The following is an 18,674-nucleotide window of genomic DNA, read 5'->3' as shown; positions in this document are numbered from 1 at the left end:
TTGTGTGTCACAGAGAGGACTGAATTTGAGTACGGCTCGGGTGACCCGGCACAACATAGCATAGTGTGGCCTCTCTCCTACTTTACTTTATGTATACATTTATTAACTGTACACCAATCGGCTTGTAGATGGTGGTGTTAAGTGTGTGTGTTTATGTGTGTGTTTGACACATAAACACATATGCCAAACCTCCTTTTCCTGTTACTATTGTCCATCTGGATAGCTTTATGTAATTGATTGTTTATCTGTTTGTCTTGAGGATTCCTTTTTTCTGTTAGCTGTGAGGTAAATTGCCCCTCAGGGATAATGCCATGTTCCATATACCTAGAAAGTCAGAAATTGGAATGATATTAGGTATAGGTTAATCCCATTGGGTTTGATCCCCGTCTTGGAGGGGAAAATATATGGAGGTATAAAAATGACTTGAAGCACATATTTTGCTTTGTATTTCGTATTTATTAGTACGCTTTTTAAAAATCTATTACTGCCACAGCCGCTCATCATTTTAACTATCTGGGGTCCACAAAAGTCAAAGTTTCTCCAAGATTCACATGTGTGATTTATTATTTCAATCACAATGTGTAAAAAAAACCTTATGCTTAAAAACTTGGTGAGAAAAAAATTAAAAGAATTTAACTAAAGAGAGAATATCGACATAATGGCAGATTTCTGATTTTTTAAGAAAATTGTGAAAGGGAAAACTTTTACATGAGAATCTATACATTGAAAGAGGTTTCATGAGCTGAGTAAGAACAGCCAATAACAAAAATGTTTAAATACCTGAAGTGTTATTCTGACCATGGTGTTATTCCAACTATACCTCTATACATTTCTTTTCTCTGACATCAACACAGAACAAATCCATTAAAAAAAAAAAAAAAACTTCACAAAGTGTAGTATAATGCTGGTAGAAGGCGCCTGAACCTTAAGACAACTAAAATCCTGTACTCAATGACACTTTGGAAACGTTATGGTAAAAAGGACATATTGCACTATGGGATTAAGACTAGTTTCTTTACATGAGGACATTCAAATTTCTTCCCGTCTCTGCCTATGGTCCTTACCTATTAGTAGCTACAACTTGTGCTGAAGTTCAGCATTTATCAATAAGGACATGTACTGGGTACTGACCTGCTTGACACATACAACAAAATGTATGACAGGACAATTAACAAGGAAAGTGAACATAAATGTATTGACTTATTACTGTTAAAAAAAATCAACATATTTTGGAGTGTGAAGAAATGATTCTGAGATCCACTGCATAAAACAGGACATCACTAGAAACCTAACAGTGGACATTTTTTGACAGAATATTGTTCTGTAACAGTACCATGTACAAGTAACTATAGATGAAGAGCCATGATCAACTTTATAGCAGGTCCTTAGAGCTCATGTGACAGCATTTCTGAATAAAAGAGTCCCTCAGCAGAGATGGCATCACCTAACCCCACTGTCCGCAGAGGTTGTTTACACACCAGAACAGGGGTCAGGTAGAAGGTCACATTATCACGGTGCCATATTGTGACAGGCTGATTTGGACTGATATTCAGTTGCTCCCTGGGCTCACTATGAGAGCTGTAAAATGTGTGTGGGGCTTTGAGGATCACTTTTTGGACATCAATGGCCTGGATGCCACAAGCTTGACAGCTAGCCACACGTGCCCCAGCTGCCACAGCTGCGACCTGGTTACCCCAGTATCCATCGACTGTAGCCAAAATGTGATAAGACAATGTGTGGAAATGGATGCGTGTAAGGTCAGCCTCTGAACTTGGATCACTGCGACCATGCTGCTTGAGGATCCACAGAAGTATGTCACTGACACGACCCACATCTGGTAAGCCATCCCAAGTCTTCAGCTCAGAGTGTGGGCCTCTTCCCGCCTGGGACAAGAACAGCAACTCCTGTTCATTCAGCCCGATGGAGTTCACTATGGGGATGACCTGCTAACAGAGCAGATGGTACAACTGCATGTCATGTCTGGCACAAATGTAATTAAAGTAGAAATTACTCTTCTAGACATATTCTAAAAGTACCATTTTCCACCCCTTTCGTTTGAACATTTGAAAATAAAGATGTTTTTTTAATACTTAAAAAAAAAATTTGATTGATGAACCTTACATTTTTCAGTAGCCATAAGTGTGTAGATTTGAACAAAATCAGGTTGGTTCTTAACGGGAGCTTTTACTACCTAAAATATCCGATTTTGCGTGCTCAGAGTTTGGTGCTGGGCTGGTGGGTGCCTTATTTCTGCCTTTCAACACTGTTTACAGCTCTTCGAGTACAATGTCCTTTTTGGTAAAGAGATAATTTAGATACATTTATGGGGTGGGTGCTTGCGTTTCTGTAGGAATCCACCATCTTGGTTTGTATAGAAATGAATATCAAGTGACACTGATATCATAAACCAATATTTAGCTACAAAAAGGACATAGACAACATATTAATATTGAAGTATTGTCAATTAAATGTAAGGTTAACATGATTTGTAAATCATATCATTTTGCTTTTATTCACATTTTACACAGCGTCCAAACTTTTTTGGAATTGAGGTTGTACAGTAGCCTGGAAAATCCAGACCCTGGTAATCTAGAAAGATTAAGGGTCTGGTCACGAACAATGTAATGGCCCAACTAGAGGGGCGGCACCAAGCATGCATTTGAAAATATCACTGCACGCAATTGGATAACACTAGACCAATGTTTACTTTGAATGATTCCGGACTTCGACACAATTGGATAACACTACGATCAATGTTTCCAACGTTGCAGCGCTGTAGTCATCAATTTAGCTCGCCTCTGGCCCACCTATATCACATACGATTTGATTGGTTCGATGGGATGAAAGGGGGAAAAGTAACGTGCATCATTGCTCATTGCCAATTGACAATTCCATTGTGCTCCTGCGAGAACTCTGGATTTCCAGGGTAGTTGTACAGTACCAGTCCAAAAGTTTGGACAAAACTACTCATAGATTCTACTAGAATTGTCTTAAAGGAGAATTCCGGTGTGATATTGATCTAAAGTGTATTGAAACATGATACCGAGTGTGAACGTATGTCTCATAGCCCATCTCGGCTTGTCCCCTGCACTCCAAAAATCTGGCGCTTAGTTAGCCGATGCTACCAACAGCTTTTTCAATAGTGGTGCTTCGGCATCGGGCTAGCCATGCAAATAAATCACTGTTTTACACCCATTTCCGAGGCTCAATGTATCTCCACACTTCATTGGTAGACTTCCGAGGGCCCTGACATTTAAAACGAGACATTGAGAACTTTGAAAAAGCACTGGTAATTTACTTACAAGACGACTCATACAGACAGTATCTTCATTTAGTTTAGCGCTTTGCAGCCATCTTGAATTTAGTCACGATAAGTCGAGCAACGAGTAAGAATGAACAGGTATGATAAGGGATCAGATTCCAAAAATAATTCAGTGGAAATGCATGGATCCCAGTTGCTGAAGTTCATTCAAGATGGCTGCAAACGCTAAACTTTGTGAAGATACTGTCTGTATAAATCGTCTTGTAAGTAAACTACCAGTGCTTTTTCAAAGTTCTCAATGTCTCGTTTTAAATGTCAGTGCCCCCTTTTTTCAAAATTCTGCGTTACGTCTGACTAGCGATTTTTATTTAGCCTATGGCCTGGCAAATTAAGCTTAGCATTCACAGCGCAAATTAATGTAGTCTTTTACGCAGTGGAGAAAGTGACAGCACACGGCAAAAAAGAGAGTGCGTCCAAATTCAACCATTCTACTCGCAAAGTAGCCTACTCATCATCACACAGATATCACATGTATCACATGAAAGAGCCTTTTTCTCAGCTTTTAAACAATGTTAGTCGCTAGTTGTTATGGTAAACGGTTTGCGGGAAAAGTAACTTTAATCTAATCATATTACATTCTGTGCCCGTCTCCCAACCCATTCATCTCGGTGGAATACTTCACAAACTTCTCAACACATGACAAACCATATATCAGAATAAACAGCAGACCTTACCGAACACAAAGGTGTACAGTTGGCCATTCCAGAGTAATCCGGTTTTAAATTTGCAGCAATGTCTATATGCATGTCTCCAACTTTAGGTTTAGGTTTCACAATGTGTTCAATACATGAATTTATAACTGGCCAAATACAAAATAAATGTTACAAATATCGCCTAGATATCTGTAAACATTAAAATCAGAGGATAGGACAGATAGGACAGACGCTCATGAGTTCATGCTTTGTTTTATCGCTGGATTTTAGGATAGCCTATTATGGCAACCGATTGCATACCGAACTACAGTCAACTCTAGCAGGCGTTAAATTACTGGAGACTTTGTGAATTTAAGGATTGTCATAATGTGCTGTCTCTGCTATTGCTGCTTTTGATCAGTCAGATTTGCAATCTCCTGTGGTGGGCTGGACATGATGTAGCATCAAAATGCCCCCCCAGATTCCCCTTTAATGGGGCAGCCGTGGCCTACTGGTTAGCACTTCGGACCTGTAACCGGAGGGTTGCCGGTTTGAACCCCGACCAGTAGGCACGGCTGAAGTGCCCTTGAGCAAGGCACCTAACCCCTCACTGCTCCCCGAGTGCCACTGTTGATGCAGGCAGCTCACTGCGCCGGGATTAGTGTGTGCTTCACCTCACTGTGTGTACACTGTGTGCTGTGTGTGTTTCACTAATTCACGGATTGGGATAAATGCAGAGACCAAATTTCCCTCACGGGATCAAAAGAGTATATACACTATACTATACTATACTATACTAATGCATTCACACTGGTGCCGAAATAAATTTTCTCAGCAAAATGGGTGCTTGGTAGTAAATTTGGCATCTCTGAATATTTCATAGACCTAATGGACACTTCATACTAGACCTATTATAATAAGCATGATAAGTCTGCATATTTGTTGGCCAGACCTGGTACTGAGGTCCCCTTTGCATTGAGCTCATAGTCCCCTGATAGAAGAGGCCTATGAGCGTAAGAAGCTACGTTATGCAGAGCTAGCAGCAGAAGCAAAGCAGCGTGTCTATCACCAACACCAAAGTCTATCCAGTTGAGGTAGGATGCAGAGGATTTGTGGCTTTGTTGATGGAATTTTTTTTAAGACATTTTCTTGCTCCAGACTAGATGGAGGCTTAGCTCCATTTACATTGAAACATTCTGTCTTTCTTGCTTTGATCTATTCAATGCAGATGTAGGTGTAAAATGCTCCCCACTGGGCACCTTTTGCTTATACCATCTGTTCCACAAGCTCCTTTGTTCTATCTTTGGGTAGACAAAGACCCTGGGTTAAAACTTTAGCTGAATTATATGTTTGTGTTATTAACTGTAAATTTATTCATGTTTGGTATCATTTTTATAGTCTCAGTACAAGGAGTACAATGAATTAAGTGTAAGAATATTTAGAACATCTTGTATAACATTTCTACCTGAGGAGCCTGCCTAATATGTTAATGGAAAATAGGTGTGTGTAGGTGTGTCTGGGTGTGGCTGACTGAACGGCGGGAAGAGAAAGCCAATCACAGGATGTTGTACCTATGACATCCTCTTGAACCACACCCTTGCAAATTGAGCATAAAAGGCCAGTCTCCTCCGGTAGTAGTTAGAATGGTAGTCGATGCTTCTAGCTGAAGGCTGTATTCTCCCTTGACGCGCGTTATTGTAAAGTAAAGCCTGAATCTTGAATACCTAGAATTCTGCCGAAGTCTGCTGTAATTTTTTTTCAAGTAATTATATCCACCCACAATTACTTTCATTGTCTACCATCAGACTGCTAAAAGAGCTCGGGAGCTGTGGTCAGGCCTTGAGGAAGACCATTAGCGGAATCTCGGAGGCAGCAGAAAGCAGCAGCCAGTGGATTTGGCTGAAGCGTAATGACCCATGCTGGGCAAATAAAGGGTGAACCTATCAAGCCTGCTGGAGCCTTCAACAACAGCTTTGCATAAGACAAGTCAAATTGGTGTTTTTAAAGGATAATTCCGGTATTTAGCACTTCCAAGTTTAGTTCATCCTAAACAAACCAGAAAAGAGACTCAGAGTGGTGGACACCGAAATTTTGACGATGGGTCCTGTCTCGACTTTCTGACTCGTTTTGAATCACCTTTGTCTATTTCAGAGTGGCTGGGTATGGGCATGCACAAACATGTTCTTAAAACAACCCTTAACATTTGTTTTTAAAACTGTGCAATCGCACCTGTTAAACTCTCGCAGTGATGAAAAAGTCTGAAATACAGACGTTTTGCCCTACACACTTTTGTCATCTGACTTTGACTGAGTTTAGTGATCTTCGGTACGTTAAGACGGGGAACTCTGATATTCTCTACATGGGAGCTAACTTGCAGTGCAACTTGCAATAAGTAGTTAGCTTCAGATATCTCCAGGATCTCCTCATATGGGCAAAGATGACAGCTTTGGGTCCTTTTTGAGGCAATCTTCACAGTCTATTACCCCACTTATAGCACACAAATTATGTGTGCACAAACCGTCAAGAGGCTTTCATCAGCCGTAAGCTAGGAGAGGCTACACAGCAATGCACAGGGCTCTGTGGGGCTACGCCATCGATTTGACGCAGAACTGAGGACTGACTGGGGGTCAGATCTTTCAAGATCAAGGAGGTATGGAATGAAGACCATCACTGGCCTTAAGAAGGGCAGCAGCTCTGTGGAGGGAGATCTGGATAGGGCGAACCAGTTGAACCACTTTTACAACAGGTTTGATTGCCCTGCACCAGCTCCAATGACAGTGGTCTGTCCACCACCCCCTGCTGACTCAGACACTGCTCTTGTTTGCGTGCCTGCCCTACCCCCATCTCCCAGTCTCTCCAGCTCTGCATCCCGGTGACATCCAATGACCTAAGCCCCCCATCACCCCACGCCCTGCCCCCGCCTGATGCCTCCCTGCCTGTGCCTGTTGAGGTGTCCATGACCATGGCAGCCTTGACAGGGACATCAAGGAGGTGGTCATCCCCAACAGGCTTTCCCCCCCCCCACCATCACTGGATATTGCACCCCTCCCCCACATGGCGACCACGAACAATGACGTGACAACGACTTCAGTCCACAGGTGTGGACGCTCACCTGGTAACCTGGATTACAGATTACCCGAGCGACCACAGTTAGACTGAAGAACTGTCTCTCAGACACTGTGATCAGCAGCACCGGAGCCCCACCGGGAACTGTGCTCTCTCCAGTCCTGTTCACCCTGTACACATCTGACTTCTGCTACAACACCGAGTCATGCGACATGCAGAAGTTTTCTGACGATACTGCAATTGCGGGGTGTATCAGGGACGAGCAAGAGGAGGAGTACAGGAGCCTGGTGGAGGACTTTGTGCAATGGTGCAAACTCAATCACCTTCAATTCAACACTTCAAGGACCAAGGAGATGGTGGTGGATTTCTGCAGGTCTAAGCCCGCTCTGCTACCAGTCTCCATTGATGGGGTCAATGTGGAGGTGGTAAGCACCTACAAGTATCTGGGTCTCCACCTGGACAATAAACTGGACTGGTCAGCCAATACTGAAGAACTCTACAAGAAAGGGCAGAGCAGGCTGTACTTCCTGAGGAGGCTGCGGTCCTTCAATGTGTGCAGCAAGCTCCTCAGGATGTTCTACCAGTCAGTTGTTGCCAGCGTCCTCTTCTATGCAGTGGTATGCTGGGGAGGAAGCACAAAGAAGGATGCTGGGCGACTTGACAGGCTGGTAAGGAAAGCTGGCTCTGTAGTAGGAGCTGAACTGGAGTGCATCACTTCAATATCTGATAAAAGGACCCTGAACAAACTGATCAACATTTTGGACAATGAGTGTCATCCACTCCACAGCACTATTACAAAGCAGAAGAGCTTGATCGGCTGGACACTTCGCTCACTGCCTTGCACAACAGACAGACTGAGGAAGTCATTTGTCCCCAGGGCCATTGAACTGTTCAATGCCTTACTTAAAGGGAAGAGGAGAGATAGACTTCTCTGCATAGTCTGTTTGCCTCTCCATGTTTGTGTACTGTTTGTCCACTAGCCACTTTTTACCACTGTCTTACTGCTTCACTGTTTGCATGCTATATTAGCTCATATGCATAACCCCTCCCTCCATCCCACAGCCGGATTGTGGCCACACTTATACCTATACTTAATACTTAATGCTTTATAATCAATACTTGTATAATGGCTGTAACCCTATTACGTCAAACCATATTCTTGCACTGTTGCACTGTTGGACTTAAGTCTAGGAGCAGCGATTTGGATATTCCCTGTTTAAAAAATAGTTAAGAAATGTAATACCTCATAAAATGTACAATTAGTAAATTTTCCAACCTTTTAATACTTTTTAAAACTTTGCAGACACAATTAGCTTCCACAAATATAACTGGTTACACCAGAGGTGATAGCGGTGCATACGTTCAAAAGACTATTTTCACTCTCCAAGAGTGTGAATGACATGAGGGCCGTGAAGACAAGTTTCAAAATAAAAGCCAAAGTTAATTTATTTTCTACTACCTCACAAAGTTTACCGTTCGCCGCCATCTTGAATTTAGTCACGATAAATGGAGCGACGAGTAGGAATGAACCGGTATGATAAGGGATCAGATTCCAAAAATAATTCTGTGGAAATGCATGGATTCCAGTTGCTGCTAGGTACTGTCTGTATAAATCGTCTTGTAAATAAACTACCAGTGCTTTTTCAAAGTTCTCAATGTCTCGTTTTAAATGTCAAGGCCCTCGGAAGTCTACCAATGAAGTGTGGAGCTACTTTGAGCCTCGTAAATGGTGTAAAACAGTGATTTATTTGCATGGCTAGGCCGATGCCCGAGGCACCCCCATCGAAAAACTGTTGGTAGCATCGGCTCGGCAGGGGACAAGCCGAGATGAGCTATGAGTCATGTTTCAACACACTTTAGGTCAATATCACACCGGAATTCTCCTATAACATATGGGAAATCCTTCAAAACTGTTGAAAAACCATTCCAGGTGTTGACCTGCAAAATCAGCAGCAAAGCAAAGGGTGCAATATAAAACCTTTTGCTTTGTTGATACTTTTTGGCTTGTTATTGGCTTATTATTCTATAATGTAAAAATGTGACATTAAAAAACTGCAAATGACTAGGTGTGTCCAAACTTTTGACTAGCAAACGTATATTAAACCTACACATTTACCTCTTGCATGATGCTGCTCATGTATTCCTTGTCAGTCATGCTGGCCAATTCCAGATGAATGGGAATCTGTTTGCGAACATCAGAGATGGCCACTACAGCCTTCACATACACAAAAAAACAGTTATCAGCTAAGTCATCAGTTAATTCTGGATATGCTTACAAAATCGCTGTGTCTCATTTTACATTGGTATTTGTACCTTTTGTAACTACTCAATTGATTCAACTCAATTTAGCTCAAGTGATTCAACTCAATTTAGCTACTTTTATGTTTTCAAAAAATACATATTAAACATGCGTTGAATAGTTATTTGTTGGGATTATTTATGTTAAATATATATAAAGTCCCATAACCTTGAAATTGATGAAGACTCAATATCCAGTTATTTTGCTCAAACAAGTAAGCACTCAAAAGTGTGTAAGAGTGCTCTTGAATGTTACTAGATTATGTTCACCTAAGAACAAATCCCAAATAAGAAAACATTGATTAAAGACAATCATTGTGAAAATGGTGTAAGTGGGTTTTAAGAACATGTTTCTTCATCAGAACAATTGATGAAAGAGGCCCATTGTTTTAAAATAGAAAGTCAAGGTATGTCAAACTACAAAAGTGTCTGACAGGCTCCAGACTCCAGTGTGTTGTTTCTGTGAATAAACATTTTGACAAAGTATAACTGAAATTATAACCTCTTTGAGCCGTTCTCTCCACAGATTCTTTCCCATTCCCTCCATCATGTGCAGGCCAGAGAGAACTACCAACTCTGGCTGGAACTCTTCAATGCTGGCAGCAAAAATCTCCATAGAACTCATCTTCCCATTGGCCACATCATGGGAAAAGATGAAACGGTTAGCTTGAGGTGCCTGTGTCATGCCCCACTGTTCCCCTTTAGGACAAAGAAACATGTTCAACAACTTGTTGAAAAGCAGTGGATTTAGCTGTAGATGCATAATAACTTCAAATTAATTCCATACCGGCCTGATACTCCAGAATAAGGTGGAACTCATCAGTCTCTTGAAGGGACTGAGGAGGAACTACAATCTGATCATCCAGTAACTGATGCAGCTTAGGCCCAACAGGTCCACAAAGCAGAACCTGAGACAAACATCTATCAGTTACAGTTATGTTTGTATGCATGCACACATACGCACGCACACACGCACACAGTCCCCTTGGAATTATAAGATTTTAGTTATTCACAGCGAGTTATAAACACATTCATATTATGGGGTAACTTATTTACACTATCTAAGGTGTTTTTTGCATTTTTTTTATCTGGAAAACCAAAAAGGTCTATCTGCAAAGTCAAACTCTAACTTGGTTTTATAAGGTTCTATCTGTGAGCCAATCAGAACTTGGAATGCACACAAGCAGACCAAACAAGTTCAGTTTCTTTCTGATGTTGGCCTCCCCACACAACTCGGTGAATGAAGAAAAGGAACAGAGAAGACAGCTTTGCTTGGCAGAGAAACTGTCAAACAAAGCAACCAACATACAAGAAATCTCAAGGTGAAGGATTTCATAGGGGATATAGTGAAGGATGGCAGTCCTTCCAAACAAGTCCAAGCAACTTGCCAAGCAAGTTAAGAGTTTTGTTTTATGTTTTAGATCTTGCTAAAGTTTGTTTTAATTCTTAACTAGGTTACCTACATAATGCTAGCTTGCTAATGTTATTCTGGTACTAGAGCCCGACCGATATGATATTTTGAAGGCCGATATTGATATCAATATTTGAGAGTTTCAAAAGTCGATAACTGATATATCAGCCAATAATAATTTTTAACACAATTTCTCCCATAACAAAGTTTTGATCAAGGTGGGACATTGTCTGTTTAAATAGGCCTAACTATCTTGTTTCCTAATGAAAGTCTCTTATACAGTATTTTTTAAAAATGAAATAAGTAGCAGGGCTGTAGTACGAGTCCGGTCTTGGACTCGAGAATGTTTTTCTATGGTCTCGGACTCGCTAGTATTTGGACTTGGTCTTGTCTCGGTCTCGGCCACTGGTCTTGCCAAATATGGCTTTTGCCATATAGTGTTTACCTTTGTGGGGGGCCGATGTCACGTAACAGAAGCCGCAAAACCTAAAACCACAAGCCTGAGAGTTTATTTTACTGTCTGTGGAGTTAGCTGAAGATGAAGAGGAACTAACATTTAGCCAATAAATAGTAGCTTTACTGCAAGCTGCTTTTCACTCTTGTTAGATAACGTTTACAATGTCAAAATGCACCAACAGCAACAGTTACATACAGTGGGTCCCAGTTAAGTTTGGACGGGTTCCTTCATGAATCACCCACCCCATTTTCTCAGCAGAAATGGCACAAACTGCAGTTGACACAAACAACCACAATGTGTCACTTCGGAGTTCTGCCACTACTATTTTTGATGCGACTTGACTTAACTGCTTCCATGACGCAGTGAGCCATTACCAAACATATATGATAATACAATAGCGTGAGTTTATATATCACCCTATTTGTCACGGTTACTTATAGATGTGATAGTGTAACGATAAGCGCATGAGACTTTCAGCGGGGGCACGGGAACTTGAATTGATCACGGTAGTTTAAGCTTACACTTAAACAGACAAAACATTCTAATATGAAAATGTAGATGCAATTGTTGTAAAATGGTGCAGCTCCTTTAAAAAAGCCCGTCGCGCGCAGGGATGGAAAGAGAGAAAGGGAGGGGATGTGTGTTAGAACTTAGATCGTGTGGAAAAAGTAGGCGTGCTGTTGAGACTGGAGCGAGTCATATTCAAAATAATGCAAAAAATAAATCCGTGAGATAAAACCAATTATCCTCATTCATTGCAACCGCAGCATGCCTGCTTGCCGACGTTCAAACAAAAAAGATATCAAAGCACCTTTTGCGTTTGAATGTAGCACAATTTTTTTTTTAAAACAGCTGGACAAATGATTTAGCTAATTCATTTTAGCCTGCACACCAGCAATTGTTGAACATTTACCTGTATAAGACAGTAGTCCAGCCTAACAAGCATGTTGCATGTTGTAGGCCTACTGTAGACATTTCACTTAAATTGCTTTTCGAAGTTGAACAGGCTACTAAAAAACTATTTGCGCACCTCAATGTCACAGGAGAGACTGGGCTCTCCCTTCTATGAATTGAAAACGACGTTATGCTACCTGCAAACTGGCCTATGATTTCATTGCTGAGTTTGCGGCAAAGCAAGACAATGTTTTTTCAGAGTCAGGATATGGCGAGTCAGTGTCATTTATTTGTCCAATGTTAGCCTACAGACCAGTTTCCATAGTGCACATCTTATCAACAGTTTGAATGTCGTGTGCGTTTCTGCTCATTGACAAATACCGTTCAGCACAATGATTCATGCCCAATTAATTTCCCCTGTTAAAGTGTTCACCTTTGTTACACTATTTGGTTTCGTGATGTAGCCTACAGTGGGTCCCAGTTAAGAATTGACACTTCATTCACCATCAAGGTGATTCACGCAGCTGGGTGAAATGTAAGTACAACTACAGCCGCTTGGGGGCAGCATAGTCCGCTGTGGCGTTCCACGGTCGAACCGGACGGAGCATTCGACAGCAAGGGCTGTGATTGGCCGAGTTTTCAGTGCGTTTCTCTGTGTTTTTAGCAGCCCCTGCAACATGCTAGTCCACTGTAGCCTATAAGCTTTGTACATAATGTTAAACATAGTTTTGGATTCAGTGGCAAGATGTCTTGATTGTACAGTGCCTGTCTCTCAGTAATGTTTTAAAATGAGAGCTTCGTCAGCTGGCAGTAGGCTACTTTGTCGGCAGTCATGAGAAGTTCGCTTGCCAACAGAACATAAATATGCTGCCCAGAAACCTCATGAATAGTTCTGATTTGTTTTACTACACTAACGAGGTTAAATATAGCCTTTGCCTACAGCATCTCCTTAACAGTAATGTTAACAAAATGACAGCATTCATATGACAAAGGAAAACGAATTCGGTCACTCAAGACTGTGCCACAGCAACCAGTGTAGGCTACAGTCCTACCCAATAGGCCTACTCGAAGCAGATAGCGTTGTCTGACAGTCGAGTGGGTTAATGCGCGTATTTCCAGAACAGGTCTGCAACTTTCAGGCAGCTCTGAGTTCGAATCTAGGCAGGAGCAGAGCCATAAAAAGGCCTAGGCCTATTGTTATCATTTTTTGCAAGGTGTTGCTCCTGGCAATACTTGTTTATAAGACGTTTGGTGATTAGTTGATAGCTGTTTTTGGGACACGTTAAACGTTCTTTATATTGAGTGCATACGGGGAGTAAAACGACTGTTACGCGCTTACGCTGTTACTGTAGGCTACAATGATTGCAATACAAAAATATGCGCGTGTTAGTTTAGTTAGTTTTGTGATGTTTTGCAATTTTGCCTCATGTATTTTCAGGTGTGAGGGCTTTTTTGGCAAGATTGACCTTGCCAAAAAAGCGCAGTAGAAGAGGGGTTTAGTAGATTAAGTGGCAAAGGCTGCATAAGAAAGGTGGGGGAGGATTGGGATTGGGGGGAGCACCAACAAGGAGCACCCAAGAGCAACAGGGGCAAGGAAAAACTCCTTTACCAAGTAAGAAACCTTGGGCAGATCCACGGCTCAAGGGGCTAACCCAACTGCCAGGGGTTTTGGTGTGTGTGTTGGGGGGGATGACAAGGGAGATGGGATAGTGTGCTGTGTATGTGGGGAGAGGGCAGTGTGCAATATGTGTGTTGGAGAAGCTTACTCATGAGAATGTGCTGTCTATTGGGGGGGGGGGGACCTCAATTAGTCAAAAAAGCACAAGGCCAAAATGATGGCAAATAATCGTTCCTGCCTTAAAACCCAGATTGCTGCTAAAAAGGTGCAGTCTAACAGTGGGTTTCCACACAGCGAAACACCTCGCGATTTTTAGGCCAGCGAAAATTTACCCTCGGAGTAGCGATGGCTAAAACCGCTAACCTTTGCCTGCAGTGTCTAGCCAGTGGTGGCAAGCGAGCTAATTAGGCTAATCAGCTAATTCAAACGTTTAAGTACTTAATGAAGATATCCAGGGGTCTTTATGCCTCGACTAAGTTGATGTTGCCTATAAACAACAATTCATGTTCATAGAAACAACAAGGTCAATAAGACATAATATATTTCATACCTGTGTTGCAGCATGTAGCCTAGCTGTCTAGCTAGGTTTACAATGCAATCAATGTCCTAAAATACTAGCATTTCGCCTGTCAGCTAGCTAAAAGATCGAAAGTGCTTAAACTAACATATATAGTGGTCTATTTAGTGGTGTATGTGCTCTGACTAAGTTAGGTGTGGCATATAATCCACAATTCGTGTTGATACAAGTGTCAATGTTAGGTGTAGAAACAGTTTAATCACAAACATTTTTAGGTGTTGCGGCTCAGGTAGTCTCCGCCATCTTGGTCAGACTTTTTTTGTAACTCCGCCTCCAAACACAAAAAAGCGGATCTGATTGGTTCTCGAATGGTCCTCATTGAAATAAAGTTAAACTTTGGCCAACTTTGTTTAGCCTGCCTCGGCGATTAAGCTTTCATTTAAGCCCAACCAGGGCGAATTTAAAATCCATTCAACCTCAATGAGGCGGCCTTGAAATTTCGGTGTGTGGAAACACACCGTAAATCATTGTGGAGACATGGAGAGGCTTGGTAGGTACTATAAGAACTATTTTGAGAGCTTTTATGGTAAATAAAGATGTTTCCATTGATTATTTAAAAAGGGTATGAATAATTTTGGACATGCCATTTTTCATAAAAATGTTAAAAATGTTTTTTGATTCCATTTTTCTACCACATTGTCTTACAACCTTTTGGCATGTGGCAGTGTCATTTTCAGTCAGAACAAACATATTGGTCAAGAGAAAATCAACATTACATCAATATTTGCCAGGGGTATGAATAATTTTGTTCTTAACTGTAGCTATTTACAACTGAGACCGCTGCTATATAGCTTTTAGCTATATATTTTGACCCGACCCACCTGCAATCAGCAACATTACATAGACATTTTACTCGAACCCGCTCATGCATCACTACTGTAGATATGCGATATTAATATTGCAAAATATGCAATATACATATTTTGCTAATATAGACTCTAAGGAACAAGATTTTTTTTTGTCTTCAAATTTTCACGATCCATCTTTAGTGTTTTTATCTGTGTGTTTTAAAATAAGCGATTATATCTAGTCCGAAAAGTGATTCACATTTTCAACCACAGGTTGTTGGTTCTAAAACAATATCCATAGTGGATATCCATAGAGTGTCTGAAAAGTGTAAAAACACCTCCTCCCTTGTTGCCTATGTCAAAAACGATTTCTTAATCTTTGCTTTTCTTGATGCTTTCCTTGACCTGCCATGTCATTCTATTATCTAAAGGTCAACTAAAGAAATTACAAACTGCACAGAACAGAGCGGCCAGGTTAGTATTACATTGTCCCATAAGAGCAAACACAATTAGTATGCACCGTCGACTCTCTTGGTTAATGGTAGAGAAGGTATAGGTTGGATTTCAACACAACTAAATTTTTCAGAAACACTGTCTTTTCTTTTCATCCTGTTTTCTTATATAACCAAATTGTTAGGTGTGATCAGGTTCATTTTCCTTTGACTAGGTCAGCTGATGATGACCAGTTGATGTTACCACGACCAAAATCAAATGCTTTAAAGAAAACAGTTATTTATCGTGCTATCAATCATTGGAATAATTGTCCACTGAATATACGTAAAATGAATAGCAAAGTATCTTTTAAATACCAATTGAGAATACATTATCTAATTTGTAGGGATTGGACATTGATTGGATTTACTGTATGAATGTAATAATGATTGGAATACTGTAATTTTTTTTAAATATTTTTTGATGGTGTTTATAATGATGTGCAATGTTTTACTGCTTTTGAATTGTCAGTGTTACAGTAGGTGATCTTTTCTTGTTGTGGACCCCAGGAAGACTAGCTTGTTCCATTTGGTGACAGCTAATGGGGATCCTTTTAACAATAAACAATAAACAAACAAACAGACAAACCACGGATGGCCCTCTCACAGCCTGAACTAATACAAGAAAACAAATAACTCAAGGGAAAACATTGTCAGACACTAAACCTTGTGTATTTGCTCTCTTTAAAAGCAATGGGTTATCCACAGCCAACAGGCCGGGCGTGCGATAGAAGCAATGGGGTAACAGCAACAACGCACCACGACTTTTGGAAGCCTGCCAAAATGCTAGCACAATGGCAGCATTACACTCTACAGTCACCAGTCTTAGAGTCAAGCCATGTTCTTCCAGCGACAACAACCACAAGCACCCATGCGCCAAACAATTCAAATGACCGGCATTGTTCTCCCAGAGAGGAACCTAAGTATATGATCAGCACCCACGGGTGTGTGTGTGCGCCAGGGCTGCAGGTCAGCCTTTCCACATACATCCATGGCTTTAAAGTTCACTGTAGCATACCTATCTACTGACAAGGCCTGAAGGGGATGGGGGAAACATTTACTTCTGCTACACTGGCAGAGAACTCATGTGAAACAGACTGTGGGAGGTGGAAGGGGTTTGAATGATGTCCGGCAGTATTATGAGTATAATGTCGGAGGGATAGAACCGGATCAGGGACCAGACTCAACTCCTCCAGGGGGCGCACGATTGGAAAATCTTCACCTGCTGCTATGCTTGGGGCCAGCTCTGTTTCTTCCAAAGTGTCTGTGCTAAAAGGTGCCACTGCAGGGTGGCTGGCGCTGTTTGTGGGGGGTTGGACATCTGGTACGCCCTCCAAATGAGCCTGGAACAGTTGGTCAAGGCTAAAGTTAACACCATCTTGGCCCCTGGAAGGCTCAGTGCTAGTGCTGAGGTGAGCTATGGCTACGGCTACCCTCAGCTGGTCTCCAACTTGAGGGTTACCTGGAGGTATGCCCTTCAAATAAGCCTTGGACAGGTGATAATGGCTAGAGTTGACACCATTTTGGTCAATGTGATGCTAAGCACTAGTCCTGGTGTGGACTATGGCTACCCTCAACGGGTCTCCAACTGCAGGGTTACTGAGGCCTGGCTCCCTCCCGATATCCCCATGAGGCTGTGGAGCAGCCAGTGCTGGTGGGCTGGATGAATCTTGACTGGTGGGAACAGGTTTAAGCTCGGAGCGATACATGGTCTTAAGGGGGCCCTCTTCCCATTCGACCTGATCTTATAGTGTGTGCCAATTCCATCCAGACACTCCACAATGTCATACTTCGTGGACGCCCATGTATCCTGGATTTTGTGGCAACCGTGAAAATGGTTCTTGCAAAAGACTAGAGTGGCAGGTGGTAATATGAGTACTGTGTCAGAACCACCATGCCTACGATATGCCGCAGCCTGTTCTAAGTGTCTCCTAGCACTAGCATATACAGAAGTCAGGTACTTTTGATGTTGCACCACCCAATCAGTCGGTGGACTGTCCCCGTGGTCACCTCCAGTATTTCCAAGTAGGTGGTCAACTGGTAACTGTGGCTTCTGACCGAACATCAGCTCATATGGGGAGTGCTGTGTGGACTGGTGCACGGTGGTATTATAGGCGAACAGGAGCTGAGGGAGCAACTGGGGCCATTAACACTTCTTTTCAGGGGGCAGGGCTCGAAATTAACTTTTTTTCTCAGTGTCCCGAAGCTGTCCCGAATTCTACTTGCCACTGTCCCGGACTTAACCACCAGTGTCCCAAATTCAAGTTCTTGTTTTTTTCCCATTCTACATAATAAACAGCATAATAATCAGTAACTTGCATCACTTAATTAACTCGTTCTGGTCCACCATGACAGATCTGAACAATTTATTAAACACCATTTTATTAACATTAATCATCTGCTGTTTCACACAACACTCATTTTCAGAGATTGCGCTTTTGGCTCTTTTTTGAGGTTGCACTAGACGTTCTCATTGTCCATCGTTTTGACTGACAGGGTTGTAAAACATTACGTCAATAATCTATTTTCAAGTGTCTTTAATTTCAATGTCAGTTTGGTGTGATGTCATGGCCACAGATCTCAGTGAAAACAATTAGCGTGGAAATTACCAAGGTTGTCAGATAGGCTACTCTCCTGCCGTACTCTCACCCTCTTGTGCACACTCAAATGCGTTCCCAATTAAATAAAGTAGCAAAACGGAGTTAGATCTGCTGCAACTATCCCGATGTAACAAGCTGTTTTGACATTGTAAACGTTCTCTAAGAAGAGTGTAAAGCAATTTGCAGTTGCCACAACGTCGTCTATTGATGGAAAACATAGCGAAGCGGTCTATGATAACCTAAATGCTCGGCAGGCCAGATTAAAGTGCGTGGCGGGCGGATCTATGATAAACTAATAAATGCTCGGGCGGGCGGATTAAAGTGCGTGGGGGGTCGCAGTTTGACACACCCTAGCCTTAGAACTGCCACAGCGAAATGTCAAATGCTAACTTAAATAACTGTTATCATTGTTATAGGCTACCTTGCAACACTATCGTTTTGTCAAATCGCAGTTGCAGTAGGCTATTTAGCTCAGCATGATATTGGTGACGTTTGTCTGTCACTGACAGAAAACACGCAG

The 18,674-nt window shown here is 41.8% G+C and overlaps 1 protein-coding gene across 6 annotated transcripts in view; it reads right to left on the bottom strand.

Annotated features, from left to right (window-relative positions):
* Positions 1-435: 435 nt before the first annotated feature.
* Positions 436-18,674, bottom strand: part of adpgk (ADP-dependent glucokinase) — a 37,650-nt gene continuing 19,411 nt past the window's right edge. For 5 of the 6 annotated variants that reach the window (XM_048256489.1, XM_048256488.1, XM_048256492.1 and 2 more), the window contains 4 exons: positions 10,106-10,226; positions 9,821-10,017; positions 9,137-9,235; positions 436-1,946 (listed from right to left, as the gene is read on the bottom strand). In XM_048256489.1, coding sequence (XP_048112446.1) covers positions 1,386-1,946; positions 9,137-9,235; positions 9,821-10,017; positions 10,106-10,226 — 978 coding nt within the window. In that variant the 3' untranslated portion in view covers positions 436-1,385. The remainder of the gene's footprint in view (positions 1,947-9,136; positions 9,236-9,820; positions 10,018-10,105; positions 10,227-18,674) is intronic. The other variant, XM_048256490.1, reaches the window with a different exon arrangement.

This window comes from Alosa alosa, chromosome 11 (genome assembly GCF_017589495.1).
Source record: "Alosa alosa isolate M-15738 ecotype Scorff River chromosome 11, AALO_Geno_1.1, whole genome shotgun sequence".
Lineage (NCBI taxonomy): Eukaryota > Metazoa > Chordata > Actinopteri > Clupeiformes > Clupeidae > Alosa > Alosa alosa.
The sequence above is the reverse complement of the archived record's forward strand: the minus strand, read 5'-3'. Positions and strand labels throughout refer to the sequence as shown.